At 44.8% G+C, this 15,912-nt stretch overlaps 1 protein-coding gene across 2 annotated transcripts in view; it reads right to left on the bottom strand.

The window, feature by feature from the left end:
• The window catches only part of CRMP1 (collapsin response mediator protein 1), a 73,676-nt gene extending 58,186 nt beyond the window's left edge, over window positions 1–15,490 (bottom strand). The window contains exon 1 of one of the 2 annotated variants that reach the window (XM_031944240.1): window positions 14,973–15,490. In XM_031944240.1, the coding sequence (XP_031800100.1) occupies window positions 14,973–15,353 (381 nt within the window). In that variant the 5' untranslated portion in view covers window positions 15,354–15,490. Of the gene's footprint in view, window positions 1–11,551; window positions 11,950–14,972 lie in introns of those variants that run through there. The other variant, XM_031944241.1, reaches the window with a different exon arrangement.
• Between the last annotated feature and the right edge of the window lie 422 nt (window positions 15,491–15,912).

The following is a 15,912-nucleotide window of genomic DNA, read 5'->3' as shown; positions in this document are numbered from 1 at the left end:
AAAGTTTATACATGCTCATTACTATTGATTTCTGAAAATATCTGATATATTTCCTGCTTTGACGCAGCATGTTTATATTTATCAATGCTTTTACTGCATTATCTTGGACAGTAACTCAAAAAATGGCCACTGGGATGAGATGATATTTAATGATCATATTGTATCATTAGAATCATTCTCTGTGGTTCATGAGATTCAGCCTCCAGTGATAATTGGAAATGAGGCCATGTCCAAAGGCAAAAATCTGTTCCTATTACAAGAGCCAAAAGTCAGATCAACCTAAATATAGATCTAATGGAAAGACTCCTAAATCACAATGAGCACAGAACTTCACCTCAGTTTCCTTCTCTGTACAATGAAGGGCTTAAATCAAAAGTTCTCTGGGGGTCCTACTTCAACCGTGAGTCTATGATTCCAAAAAAGGTAGAATTTTAATAATAACTTTGCATAGACAATAACAGACTCTGACTTTCATTATACATTTCCTGCCTCAATTCCCTGTTCCGCTTCTCCCTGGACCCCAATAAGTGCTTCAATAGACAGAACATTAAGCCTGGAGTCAGAAAGGCCTGAGTACAAATCTTACCCCAGATGTTACCTTAGTCTACTGGAGAAAGAAATGACAAACCACTCCAGTATCTCTGCCAAAAGAACCCTGGACAGTGTGGTCCCCAGGGTCACAGAGTCAGTCACAACAGAACCACAACATTGACCCTGAACAACAACACTGTAGCAAATGCTACGGTAAAGGAAATAATTCTACTGTAACTAAGGACTGAGATCTCTTAGTTCACTGAGTCAAGTTCCTTTTCTCTAGGTCTCGTTTTCCTCATATCTTAAAACAGGTGGTGGGGAGGGTTGGAAAGGATGATCTCTTGGGCCTTCCATTTAATACACTCTAGGTTCTCAGTTCTAAAATTCACTTTAGAGCTAAACATTTGATATTCCATGTCCTGAGTCTCCCCAAGTCTATAATCTATGATTTAAGATCCAGTGTTAACATTCTACACTGTATGTTCTAAGACCATGTCCAGTTCTAACATTCAACATCCTACATTCTACAGTCTTTCTAGATCTAACATTCTGTTTTCTAGTTCCCTGCTAGGTGATACAAAACAATATACAGTCAGTAATATAGTCCTGAGAAACTTAAAAATCAAGAAGAGGAGTTAAGATTTATAAATGATATAAAACAGTCACATAACAATTGTAGCACTGAGTAAAGAGGTGGATTGTTTGGTACAGACTGATTTGGTCTAAGAGGTCTGAGACAGGAAGATATGAATATAGGCTGGAGTGTTTAGCAAAGATTCTGAAGGAAGGACAAAACAGATTAGACAGAGAGAAATGACTTGTCTAGGAAGAAAAAGTAATATTTCACAAAAATATGAATTAGGGTAATGAATCAATATGCATTTAATAAGCACGGAACATGTGCCAGATGTCATGCTAAGTTCTAGAGATACAAAAACAAAACTAAAAATGAGATTGTGCCTGCTCTCAAAAAGTTTTCATTCTAAAAAATCATGTATTCTATGGGACTCTAAATGTTCAGAAAGGAGTTACAGATAGTCATATGTAGTTTAACATAAGAAACAATTTCCTATGTTATTGACTATATTGACTATGTTTCAGCTGAAGGAAAAAAAAACAGTGGTAGTAATTATTATTTCAGAAAAATCAAAAACAAAAATAGATAAATAAAAGAGATATTTAGTGAAACTATATTTTGCTAAAAGGAACTATAGACAATGCAGAAATATTAAATATTTTACAGAAAATTTCTCTAATAAAGGCTTCATTTCTCAAATACATAGAGAACTGTCAAAATTTCAAAATAATTGAAGAAATTAGAGTAGACAATGAGGAAACAAAACTATCACTCTTTGCAGATGATATGATGGTATTGTTTAGAGAATCCCAAAGAATCAATTTAAAAACTATGTGAAACAATGAACAACTCTAGCTAAGTTGTAGGATATGAAATAAATTCATATAAATCATTGTCGTGTGTGTGTGTGTGTGTGTGTGTGTGTGTGTGTATAAAGCCAAGCCGCAAGAGATAAAAAGAAAAATTCCATTTAAAATGATTGTAGATAATATAAAATATTTGGGAGTCTATCTCCCAAGACAACACCAGGAACTTTATGAACAAAATTATGGAACATTTTTCACCCAAAATCAGATCTAAACAATTGAAAAATTATCTATTTCTCATGAATGACCAAGCTAATACAATAAAAATGATGATTCTACCTAAATCAATCTACTTAGCAACTACTATAACAATCAAACTACTGAAAAATTATAGAGCTAGAAAAATATAATGACAAAATTCATTTGGAAGGAAAAAAAAGTGATGAATATCAAGGGAATTAATGGGAAAAAAAAGGAAGATAACTCAGCCATATCAGAGCTAAAACTATAGTATAAAGTAAGAGATATCAAAATCATTTGATACTGGCTAGAAATAGTATGGTAGATCAGTGGAATAAATTAGGTACAAAGACACCATAGTCAATGATTCTAGAAAGCCAGTGTTTGATAAACCCAGACTGCATCTTATAGGATAAGAATTCACTATTTGACAAAACAAAAAAAAATGCTGGGAAAAACTAGAAAATGGTAAGACAGAAATTAGATTTAAATAAACACCCTATGCTTTGATTTCACACCCTATATCAAGATAAGATTAGAATGGGTTCATGATTTTGACAAAAAGGGTGATATATTATAAGCAAATTAGGAGAGCAGTGGATTGGATTGTTTACCTGTCAGATCTTTGAAGAAGGGATGGATTTGTGGCCAAACAAGAAATAGGGAACATTATAAAATGCAAAATGGTTAATTTTGTTTACATTAACTTGAAAATGTTTTGCACAAATAAAATCAATATGATCAAGATTAGAAGGAAAGCAGAAAGCTAGGAAACAGTTTTTTTATTGCCAATGCTTTATATAAAAACCTAATTTCTAAAACATAAAGAATTGAGTCAAATTGATAAGATTACAAGTCATAGCCAAATCGATAAATGGTCAAAGGATATGAACAGACAATTCTCAAATGAAGAAATTAAAATCATCTATAGTCAAGTGAAAAAAAAATCTCTAAATCACTGTTGATTAAAGAAACACAAATTAAAACAACTCTGAGGTACCGCCTCACATCTATCAGATTAGGTAATATGACAGGAAAATATAATTACGAATGTTTGAAGGGATGTAAAAAACTAGGACACCAATGAATTGTTGATGGAGTTGTGAGGCAATCCAGTCATTCTGGGTGAAGAGCAATTTGGAACTGTACCCATAGGGCTATCATACTGTGCATACCCTTTGACTACTGGGTTTGTATTCCAAAGAGATCATAAAAGAGGGGAAAGGATGCACATATGTGAAAGTGTTTGTAGCGGCTCCTTTTGTGTTGCCAAGGAATTGGAAAATGAGTGGATGCCCATGAATTGGGAAATGGCTGAACAAGTTATGGCACATGGATGTAAAGGAATATTATTGCTCTATAAGAAATGATGAGCAGGCTAATTTTAGAAAAGCCTGGAAAGACTTACATGAACTGATACTTAGGGAAGCAAGCAGAACCAGGAGAACATTTGACACAGTAACTGCAAGATTATGTTATGGTCAAGAATGATACATTTGGCTCTTCTGAGAAATATATTAATCTAAGACAATCTAAAAGAGTGCATCTGCATCCAGAGAAACCTCTGGAGAGTCAATGAGGATATTATTTTCACCTTTCATTTGTTTTTGTCTTTCTCATGTTTTTTACTTTTTGTTTGGATTTTTTTCTTTTACAAAAAGATTAATATGGAAATATGTTTAATATTTAAACATATTTTGATCATACATGTAAAAGCAGTATCAGAGTGCTCCTTATCTTGGGAAGGAAAGAGGGAAAGAAGGAAAAGAGGAAAAAAAAATTGGAACTCAAAATCTTACAAAAATCCATGTTGAAAACTATTTTTACATGTAATTAGAAAAATACAATACTATTGAACTGAATTTAAAAAATAAGAACCACTCCCCTATTGATATATGGTGAAGAGATATGAACAGACAGTTTTCATTAGTCACATGCAAATAGTCACGTATGTTCTAAATCACTGATCAGAGAAATGTTGGTGGGAGCCTATTCTAGTCATGTTTGGTGAGGGTCTGAAATTTTTTGATTGTAAAAGTTATACAAAAAAGTCTGAGGGACAGAGTCTCTGAAGCATCAGTCTGCCTGTGTGAGTGGTAGATGAAAGAGTGAAATCACGTATACTGAAAAAGGAAATATAAATGATAGTAAAGATGTTAAAATGGAGCAATACTTGTTCAAAAAGAATAATTGACCTGGCTAAAAACACAGAGAAGAAATTCCTGCTGAAAATAAAACAACAGGAAACTTAAAAATAAATGACAATCAATCAATCTATATATATATATATATATATATATATATATTATCTTGTAATTATCTTGTAATATTCTCTTCAACTGTTATGTGTATATTTTATCTCATTTAATCAAGTGATAAGCTCTTTGAGGACAAGAACCATTTCATTTTTATCTTTGTATCTCTAGCACTTAGCACAGAGATTGGCATATAATATACACTTATATTCTTGATTAACTCAAGATATTTCGACTTAATCAAATTCTAGATTAATCAAATAAGTAATTATGTCCACATTCTCACCTTTATGATACTTAATGGCTTTGAAGGTAATTGTCAGCCAAAGCCTATATGATTATATATAATGCAAGATTACACTGTATTTGTTATTTGGTACTATTGGTATTATTTGGTATGATTTGATATAACAAAATGCAGATGTTGAGTCTCTTCTCTATTGTGGTTACTCTCATGTTTATGCTGAGATAATAAAAGGATACATGGATACATGTAACCTTGGAGCTAACTATTCAATGATTTATCAGTCATATGCAATAAGATCTAGCCACTGAAAAGAAAATGGCCTAACAATTCACAAAGGAAAATTAATATATAAATACAGATATATTACACAGGCATGGGACATAAATAATAATCTGGTTTCAGAATTCCTGGTAACCTTGCCCTCATCAGAAAGGTGGAGAATATTTGTATGAAATGAGATATACTGTCTATAGTCATTGTTGTTTGTGGGTTGTGAATTGACTTTGTTTAAATATTTTTCTCTGTTAAGAGGAAGGGCTCAATGGATAGGAGAGAAAAGAGAAAAGAGCAGGTTAAGAATGAATAGCCATGATATAAAAATTAAAAAGCAATATCATTTTTAAAAGATTGAATAAAAGAAGAATGAGATAGATTGAATTTGGGAAATATTGTAGCATTTTCAATGCCCCCTTCTCAACATATACCAAAAAACATTTTTGAACATCAGTATGTTATCAGTGATCTTAAATAAAAGACAAGTATAACATCTTGAAGTCAAAATTATGGATGACCTAAAAGGTAATACAAAGGAAAGCCATAACAACCATTGCACCATATAAGTAATAATCTGATCGAAAGAAGTGGCCAAAAAGAACATAAAGCAAAAAATTCATTGACAAAGAGGAAGGGATAACAGATGGAGAACTTGAATACTGCACTGATACACTCACAGTGTCAAAACATTCCTGGCACATTGTTTATAATGTCTTGAGAAGATTTACAGAAGGCCAAGGATAAGAATTCCAGAATTTTAAAGGTCAGGAAGGTAGGACTGAGATGGAATTTGGAGGGCTGGTGTTTGGAGTTTTGGTGTTCAGTTGTTTCAGTCATGTCTGCCTGTGACCCCTCTGGGGGATTTTCTTGGCAATATATTGGAATTGTTGCCATTTCCTTCTCTACCTCATGTTATGGATCAGGAAACTGAAGCAAAAAAGGGTTAAATGATTTGCTCAGGATTTCACACTTAGTAAGAGTAGGAAGCTAGATTTGAATTCAGGTCATTCTGGCTTTGGATCTGGTGCTCTCTCCCCTGGTGTACCTAGTTGCCTGCTTTGGAAAATTTAGTAAACACAGTAAGTGAGGATCTAAGCCCATTCAAGTATTTTTTCTGTTCTCTTCTAACTCAAATCTTTCTTTTCAAAAAGAATTTCCTCTTGAAATTTCTACTGAGAGTATTTATTGTAGCACTATATTGGAAATGTTAGAATTGGAAGCTGGGAATGTTAAATTAGGAATAATGATGGAAATAAGTATTCTATTTGCAACATACCCATAATGGGAGTAATTTGTGTATTTTTATGTCCATTTTATAGATGGGGAAACAAGTTACCTCCCAGAAATGAAATGACTCGTCAAAATCCACACTACTGGTCGATGTTGGGACTGGGGCACAAAATGCAGGGCTGTTGGCTCCAGGCTCAATCTTCTCACTAAATCATACTAAATTAGCATTCTTAACCTTGGCGCCATGAACTTGGGTTTCATGTTTTGATATTTTGGTAAGTGTATTTCAATATAATTGGTTTCTCTTATGACCTTTTTATTTCATGCATTCAAAATCATTATTCTGAAGATGGGTCTCATAGACTTCACCAGATTGCCAACCAGTTCATGCACAAAGCAAGCTCAAGAATCCCATGCTTCTTTCTGTCCAGCCCAAGCTTTCATTGGCCTGGATGTGTCAGTGCCTTAGCAAACACTAATACCATCATGGGTTCATGCTATGAACTTATCATTGTGGGAAAACCATCACCACAGTGCAGAGGTCCAAACTCAACTTTGCATTCTTAATATTGACCCCATGTCTTTGTGCTTCATTATCTATGGTACCCTGTAGTAAAATATAGTTTCCTTCTTTATCTCATTTAATTAGATCTATCTTTGCTTTTACTTGATCTGAGATCAGGGTTGCTAGCCCTGCTTTTTTCCTTCACCTGAAACATAACATATTCTGCTCCAGCCCTTTACCTTCACTCTGTATGTATCACTCTGCTTTAAATGTGTTCCTTGTAAATAACATATTGTAGGATTCTGGCTTTTAATCCAGTCTGCTATCCCTTCCTGTTTTATGTTCACCCCATTCACATTCACAATTAAAATAACTCATTCTGTATTTCCTGCCCTCTTATTTACCCAAAGTTAAGCTGTTCTCTTTCCTGTCCCTCTTCCCTCCTCCCCAGTATTTTGCTTTTGTTGACCACCTCCCTCAAACAGGCTTCCTCCTTTAGAGCCCCTCCTCCTTTTTTATACTTTTCTCCTAATACTTCTGTTTTCCCTTCTATTAGTCTTTCCCTTTCTTTTCCCCTTTCCCCTCCCACTTCCCTATAATGTGAGACAAATTTCTCTATGAAACCAAATATGTCTGGGGCTCTCTCTTTCAGCCAAATCTGATGAGAGTAAGATTCACACGATGCTCATTCCCCTCCCTTCTTTTCCTCAGTTATAATAGGTCTTCTTTGCATCTTCATGAGATGTAATTTCCTTTATTTTACCTCTTTTTCCATCTTTCCAGTATGATCCCCTTTCCACCTCTAGTTTCTTTTTCATATTATCATAAAAATATCAAATTATACCACATTCTATAAGTATACCCATAACGGAAATCGAGTTTTCAAGAATTCTTTCCTTTTTACCTTTTTATGCTTCTCTTGAGGAACCCATGTCTTAGTAAAAAAAAAAAAAAAACCACCAGATCTGGGCTTTGTGCCCCAGTGTTTGCATTTGAATCTAGGCTCTGAAACTTAGTAACTGGTGGGCTTGGTCAAGACCACTGCCTCTCTGGGGCTTCAGGCTTATGAAACAAGAGAATAGGACTAAAGGATTCTAAAGGCTTTTCCAGTTCTACATCAAAGTATCCCTTATTTGCAAATACAATAACTGTAGCTAATAATAAGAGCGAACAATTGCATAGTGATCTGAGGCTTACAAAATACTTTATAAATGTTGTCTCATTTTATCCTCATAACTACTATGGGAGGCAGGTGCTCCAATTACCCCTATTTTACAGATGAGAAGGCTGAGGCAGAAGGTTAAGTGACTTGCTGGTAAGCATCTGAGAGCCACCTTGATGTCTCCCTACATCAAAAAGCTCTACCTGGAACACTCATTTGTCTGACGTCTGAAGCTTTACCTAATTCTTTTCTTAATAATAATTCTTAATAATAATAAGAATTTCCTCATTAAATAATTGTACTACCTACCTTGCCAAGTTATTTTAAGTACCGTTATTCTCATTTCACAGATCAGGAGATTTAGGCTCCCAGAAATTAAGTGCAGCCTCCAAGAAGGCAGAATTGGCAGAGCTGCTTAGGATACTTGCTTAGTATACTAAAGTGACTCTTAATTTACAGCATACTACTTGTCCATTCTTGCTGTCATCTCCAACTCAACATGTCTAAAACTACCTGACTCACCCCCTCTCCAGTTACTCCACTTCTGTCACTGGTACCTATATCCATCTTTCCAGTATCTCCAGTGCCCAGGAGAGATCCATCCATCTGCCCTATTTATGCTCAATTTATGCTCACTCAATTTACTGTTGCCTGTTACTAATTCTTTGTGCATCAATGTGCCCCATTGGACAGAGTTAATAGTCTTAGAGTCAGGGAGACTCATCTTACTGAGATCAAATATGGCCTCAAATGTGACCCTAAGCAAGTCACTTAATCCTGTTTACCTCAGTTTTCTCACTTGTAAAATGAGCTGGGAAAGAAAATGGCAAAACACTCCAGAATCTCTGCTGCAACAATCCCAAATGGGGCAACAAAAAATCTGACATGACTGAAAATGACTCAACATTGAATGTTATCATCTATTTAGCTTGACAAGTTTAAGTCTTTCCATTCATTGCTATTTCTGCTCCTTCTCATTCCCTTGCCCCCAAAATACTTTTTTTAAAAATGAAGCTGGTTCCCTGGACTATTATTTCCTAGACTATATTCCTGGACTAGATTATCCTCAGGCACCCTTCTGGAACCCTGGATAAAGCACAGACTCTGGGGTCTCTGTCCCTGCTTTGTTACATGGCATGTGCCTGACCTGGTCAAACCACTTCCGGGAGCTCTAGGGGAGGGAGTTGAATTAAATGCTCTCCAATTTCCTTCCAGCTTTCTTATGCTATTTCTATTATTCTGTGTTCTGGGACTAGAGTTCCCTTGCAGCTCTAAAATTCAACATTTGTATTATTGTCAAGCCCATTCCAGCTTTGACATCCTGTTTTGTGTTTGACAGTCCCTTTCAGAGCTAGGATTCTGTATTCCCAATCCCTTCCAGATCTGACAATTTATAAGCAATGTTGTAAGGTTCCTTTCAGCTCTAACAATTTCTGTACCAGGATTCCTATATGATCCTGACTCAGAGTCTAGAATGTGAACTCTCTAAAGCAAGATTTGCTTTGAATCTCTGCCTACTCTTTCCGCCTTTCACGTTTGTTTTCTGGTCTTTATGGAGGAAAGAAGCTTTTGCTACTACAGAAGCAAGTGCTATTCCTTTCACAGATAGAGCCACACCCAGACTTCGCTCTAAACATAAGCGCATCAGGCTTCAAAGACAGGAACATCAAAGTCAATCCTCCAACATGTAAGTAATTAAGGAAAAGTCTGTGTTTTAGAATGCTTTTTAGATGTTTGAAATCATCTTTGAGGGCTTGAAGCTGAAGTACTGGTTTTGTTTGTTTGTTTTCCCCTCCCAAGATTGGGCCAGTCACTGTATTCTTAGGGACAAAATGCAAACCATAAGAACTATGAATATCCATCTACCTTTCATTTCAACAAGCTTCTCTCCATATCTAGAGAAATTTTCCTCCCTTTATCAAGCGGGATCAATACTTAACCACAGCAGCAGCTAGGCAGGCACAATGAAAGTAAAAGTGGGTCTATATAAATTGCCAGTTGTGTTTCTTCTCTCTTTGAGGCTTTAACCCTCCTGTACAGGGGCTGAGCTAAATTGGATCTAGCAAGGGAAAGAAAACCTCTTTGCGGGAGTTACAAGGCTTCTTTGAGGAAGCTCACTGTTCCTTCTTTCCTTTTTTTTTTTTTTTTCTTCCTCCTCTTCCCCCTTTCTGTCACAGTGTATAGTATGATGCACACTTTGCATTTTACAAGGGGATTTTATCCCACCGGGACGCTTGGACTTCCACAAATGAACGGTCTGTCCTTCCAACCACATGTTCCTCTTCAAGCCCTCCAGCCTGATTTCTTCTGGGGGGCTCTGGGCCGGGTATTGCTGGGGGGGGACCTCTTTTTCTAACTTCCCACATCCCTGGGCATAGCGATGCCTCGGAGAATGGGGCTGCTGGAGCTGGAGAAGGCTCCCCCAGGAGCACTGCATTTCCGGGAGGGCGGGGACCAAAGCTTCACCTTTTCCCCACCACCTCCCACTTGGAAAAGCTTAGCTCGCCCGGGTAATTTAGGGCTAGCCCTGGGAAACCTCAACTGAACCCTGTGACTTCGCAGGACTTTGCCAGCGTACCAATTACCTCAAAGCCCCTGCAAAGGGGCCAAGCGCCCTGGCTTTCAGCGCCTCGCCACACCCCAGGCTGAGCTCGCGAAGCAGTTTCCCACCCGGGGGAGAGTTGCCCCAGCCCCAGGAGCCTCCCTAGGCGGCCACGGCCAGACTCCACACCCCGACTTTGGTGGTCAAACCCGGATCTTTCTTTGTTTCCGCCCACGCGTAGATGGAAACGCCCTGGTGCCCCTTCCCATCTTCTCCCCTTCCCCCACCTCGGGAGCCCGGCTCACTTTAACCCTTTGACTCTCGATCTCGCCGGCTCAGCAGTCCCTCTCTCATCTATTAATAGACCAGGAAGGCTGGGAGGCGGTGCCTCTGTCATGGCGCGCCCTGGCTCACCCTATTTCTACTCCACAACCCCCGCCCTACCCCCCAGAAGGGAGAGGAAATGGTTCCCAGGGGGTGCCGGGAGGAGCCACAGGCTCCATTGTGCCACAGGCTGCCTCCTTAGGGGCGCCAGAGGGGCGTGGGGGGGAGGTGTTTGGAGCCTGCCTGCAACAGAGGTCCCCTCCCTCTTTTGTTCGGGTTAGCATCCAGAGAAAGCCACCTTCCCACCCAGTCCGCTCCCCCCCTCCTCTGCATCGCCCTCCCTTCCCATCGCTGGCAGTGTGGACCAGCTCGGAGCCTGAAGAGCTATCCAGGGTCCCTAACGGATCCTTGGGAGGTATTACTGTTTGAGTCAGAGATGGGGAGGCGGGAGCTGAGAGGAGAAAAGGGGAAGACTGGGGGGACATTGCAGCGATCGGCACCTGCCCCCACGCTCTTCAGACCCTCTGGAAGCAGAGACCCCCCCCCCACCACCACAGACACACCTGGTTCCAAAGTCCCACAACCCTCCTCCCCCCACCCCTTCTCCTTACATACATACACCAGGCGCCGAGGGGAAGGGCTTGTGGCAGGTCCATTCTACAGTCCCGCAAGTAAAGGCCAACGCCTGCCCTCAATTTGGTAGCGGCCGTTGTCCCCGCCGGGTTTTCAGCCCCCAAACTTCCTCCCCCATCCCCGGCTCCGAGGCCGGGGTGGCGGCTTTGGATCCCCCCCCCCCCCAACAAAGGCCGGGGAGCTCGGGGAGGAAGCCTACTTCTGCTCCCTGGGCGGCTCTTACCGTTATGTGAGGGATGCTCTTCTTGCCCTGATAAGACATGGTCCCTGTCCCTCTGGGGGGGCTCTCTGTCTCCCTGTGAGGCTCTGGCTCTGGCTCTCCCCCTCAGCCTCCGAGGCTCGGCCGCTCCCACAACACCCCGTGGGCGGGCCCGGGCAGTCTCCTCGCCCTGCCGGCAAACGTTTCCAAATCTTAATAAAGCTAAAGTTTTCTCTTCCCGGAGCCGAACGGCAGCGTTGCTAAAAGCCTGCCACCTTTTTTTCCCGGCTGCAATAAAACAGGGCCGGGTCTCCCAAAGGGAGTTGGCTAGAGAGAGCTCCTTCTAGAGGCTGCACCAGCGCCCTCTCGGCTGCAGGAACCTAGCAGGATTCGCCCAGCTCAGCTCAACCCAGGAAGCGCTTCCTTTCCAATCTTCCTTCTCCCCCCCCACCCCAACACACGCTTCCTCCTTTCCTCTCCTCGAGCTCGCCGCCCCCCAACACACCCAGCCATCCACCTCTGCTCCCCACCCGCAGGTTCAGGCACGCCCAAGCTGGAGGGCCCTCCCGGAGCAAGCAGTCCTTCCAAAAGCCAGGGCGTTCTTGCCCTCGGTTTGGGGTTTGCGCCCCCCCCCCACCTGTGTTTTTAAAAAGGTATCTGGAGACCCAAATGAACCAAAAGGTGTTTGGAAATCTAGCTGCTCCAGGCGCTTCTACATCTTGAGGTGGGAATTGGGGGAGAGGGGGAGGGGCTAGCAGGAAACATCTGGGTGGAAAAGGCCCTTTCTAAAGGAACAAGGCTGCAGCTACAGCGGCCTGGTGGCAGAGGGGCCCGGCCTTGGTGCCCAACATCCATCTGTTGGCCTCTGATGTGGGCACACCTTAGAGAACAGCCATTTGCAAATTCCATCTGGAGGAGAGGAGGAGGGAGAAGGGACAAGGCCGGTCCTCCTCAGACCCGTTTTCTCCTGGCCTGAAAGAGCAGCCCAGATCCTCCTCCAGCCCTAAAGTTCCCTGATTTTAAGCTTCGAGATTCAGAAGCAGTTCCTGAGTTTAAAAGGCAAGTGTTGCTAGGTGGGTATCTTCCAGCTGAGCTGTCACTTGTGCCTCCTCCTTCCTTTCAAAGCTGATTTACATTATGGCTCTCTGGAGGTGGAACCCTGGGAAAGCCGGAAAGGAAACCTGACACACCCCAGTCCCCCTCCAGGTGGTTAAGGGAGAAGGACCTGGGCCTTGAGAGGCCCGAGCCAAGATCCAATTGCATTTGCTTGACCCATATTTCAAAGATAAAAGAAAAGTCACTTGGTCCTCCTGGTTCCTAAATTGGATTCTCCAGCGGATTTATTTAAGAAATTTCTCCCATCAAGTTTTCCAGAGTTGTGGGGCATGGAAACGTCCCGAGGAAATGGGAACACTTGGCAACAAATGAAAAGGAGGGAGTGAGGGGCGTCCCAGCTGGCCAATCAAATGATGGGGTCGGTGCCTCGGGATTAAGGGCTCTGCTGGGGAAAGGGAAGAAAAGTTAAGAGAAGAGGGGGATGGGGCCGAGGAGGAGGAGAAGAGGGGAGAATAACCAAGAGGCAGAATGATGGGAAAGAAAATTCCTCCCTGAAATTTGGAAACTTAGGACTCTGAGGAGGAGTCACTCAATCACTGAGGTTACACTCTAATCCTGACCCTAAACTCCCGACTCAGTGATTGAGTGTAACCATTGCTTAATCCGTCTCTTAGCATCCGTTTTCCTCTCTGTGAAAAGGGAATGAGAAGCCTTGTACTAGCTGCCCCATTGGGTTGCAAATCTAAACCGTGATGCAGAAATGGGAGTTACTCGCATCAGGAAGCGCTGAGCACTTGGAAGCTGTCTTCCGACCCTCCCTCCCCCACCCTTGCAAACCGTTGAATTTGGGGCAGCCCCCCGGAAGCCAGCTGTGCCCTAGCAGACGGAGGCCGGCGGGGCGGGGAGGCTGGGCCTCGCCTGGAGGCACAGGGCCCGCTCCGAGGCACAGGGAAGAGGACAGAGCTCAGCTGGATCGGGGCTCGGGGCTCCAGGGACCCTTCCTTAAACCCCGGAGTTGCCTTAGAACCACCCTTTATCCAGCTCCAGTGACGCCAGGGGAAGTGGGTTGGGGCTCACACCTTCGCAAAAGCCGGCCCCCGGTGGCTCGGGCCAGCCCAGCTCCCGAATAAAAGCGAGCTTAGCGCGCACGACGCAGCGGGGAGATCACTCCCTCTTGCACTCGGTTACCCCTTTCTCTCAGTTCCCAGACAGTCGCTTCTAGGGCAGCCGGGGCTCCGGGCTCGGGGAGAGAAGCTCCCGCCAGCTTCGACCAATGACTGCCACTGGCCCCTGACGGCTGAAATGCAGCTAACGCTCTGTCTCCATCATTTCACTGGATTGTGTCGCTCTCCTCATATCCCGTGGGAAAAGTGGCTTCCTACAGACTGGGAAGCGAGAAGCGGGGACTTTACGGGGCTTGGCCAAGGTCATACAGCTAAGCTGGGGAAAGCCGGGATTCCAAAAGGAATCGCCCGAGTTCGGAGCCCACGTTCTCCGAGTAAAGCGTCCCCTCGTCCTTCTCATGCGAAGCCGAGGGGATGCACGCCCCGCCAGCCTCCGCTGGCTCCCTCGCTTTGCAGGGACTCAAAGGGAGGCTGAGTCCAAGCTCCAGGTCGGTTCCCCCCGAGCAATCCGTTCCCCGCCCGCAGGCCAGCCGCGCAGCCGCTTTGTTACATGGAAAAGCTTGCCCCGGGTGATAAGTGGAGGCCGAGAGGCTCAAGCGGAGTCTTGCGCCTCGTTTCGTGGCTCGGACCGAGGCCCGAGCCGGCTCTCCCAGAGACCAGGACCACAAGCCTGCGGTCTTCAGGGAAGGGATATGCGGGGGCTGGAGGGGGCGGGGAGGAGGGTCCCGGTTACGGCCTGGCAGTCTCCGGGCTCCTAGCCTTCCTTCCTCGGGCTCTCCTCGGGCTGGCCCCTGGAAAGCCTGGGCAATCGCTGCGTAGGGTGCCTCCTGGAGGCTCCCGACCCCCCCCCCCCACCACGCCGCTTCCCTCACTCTGGGGCTCCGCCGCTGCCTGCCAGCAAACCGTTGGCCGGCTCGTCAAGTCCCAAGTTTGAAGCCGCCGGTCCCCCCCCCCAGCCCCTTCCACCTCTCCATTTCCTGTCCCCTTCCCTCCCCGCCCCCCCAAGGCTGCAGTGCCGCGCTAAGGAATAGACCCCCGAGGGGAGGGGGTCCGCAGTCTAGGTCTCTCTTCCCCGCAGCCTCACGTCTCTCCCTCCGCAGACCATATGTTGTCTCCCCCCACCCCCTCCGCACAGGCACCCACACAGGCACCCACACATGCACACACACATGCACACAAGCACACACACACGCACACAAGCACACACAAGCACACACACACGCACACAAGCACACACAAGCACACACACACTCTTCCCTTTTTACCTTTCCATTGTCCGGGCCCTGGAGCATTTCCTTTCCCACGGGGTAGCGGATTTCCACGCCCGGCGTCTTGTCGTCCCTGTCTCCCGGGGAGCTGATGACGGAGCCGGACACTTCGCTCACGTCGCTGGCGGTCTCGCTGAAATTGTCCCCCGTCTCCCCCAAGAACATCATGTCGGGCCTGCTGCTGCTCCGGGGAGTCCGGGAGCCCTTCCTGCCCACGCTGTACGCGTCGAAGTCGATGGTTTTGTTCTCGTAGGCGCCCTCCACCGAGGCGAACATGCCCCCATATTTCTGGCGGGGCGTCTGGGCCGTGGTACCCGGCCGGGCCAGGTACACGGGCAGGTCGTCCTCCTTGTTCCAGTTCCTCTTCCTCTCAGCCATCCTGGAGCGCTCTCCTCCCCGAAGCCCCCCTCCGTGTCTCTGGTCCTCGCCCCCCTCCCCGCCCCCCCCAGGCGAGCTCCTCCCGCACCTTCACTCCCGAGCTGCGCCGTCGCCAAGGACCCCAAACATGAATGAATGGAGCGATGGACGGAGAGATGGAGGGAGCGATGGAGGGAGGGGGGAGGGGAGGGGGGAGGAAAGGGAAGGGGCTGCAAACCAAGTAGATCTTAAAAGCAGGGAAGAGAACCCGGCATCCCCCGTTCTGCTCGGAGCACGTGAAATAAAGTACAAAGGGCAGGATGGAGATGGTGGCGGCGGGAAAGGTGAAGGCAAGTGAGAGCGGCGGCGGCGGCGGCGGCAGGACCGCAGTGCACTAGCGGCTGCTCCCCAGCTATAAAGACTGATCCCGATTGGAGGGAAAGGGTGGGGGAAACCCTCTTCTGCACCTACTCACACGCACACAGGCGCGCGCGCGCACAGACACACACGCGCAAGGGGCTACTCTTCACTCCAGGAAGCTGCCGCCCCTCACGCCACCCCCGCCGCCTCGGCCGCTCCG

Source organism: Sarcophilus harrisii, chromosome 6 (genome assembly GCF_902635505.1).
Source record: "Sarcophilus harrisii chromosome 6, mSarHar1.11, whole genome shotgun sequence".
Lineage (NCBI taxonomy): Eukaryota > Metazoa > Chordata > Mammalia > Dasyuromorphia > Dasyuridae > Sarcophilus > Sarcophilus harrisii.
Note: the sequence above shows the minus strand (reverse complement) of the source record. Positions and strands in the feature narration are given on the sequence as shown.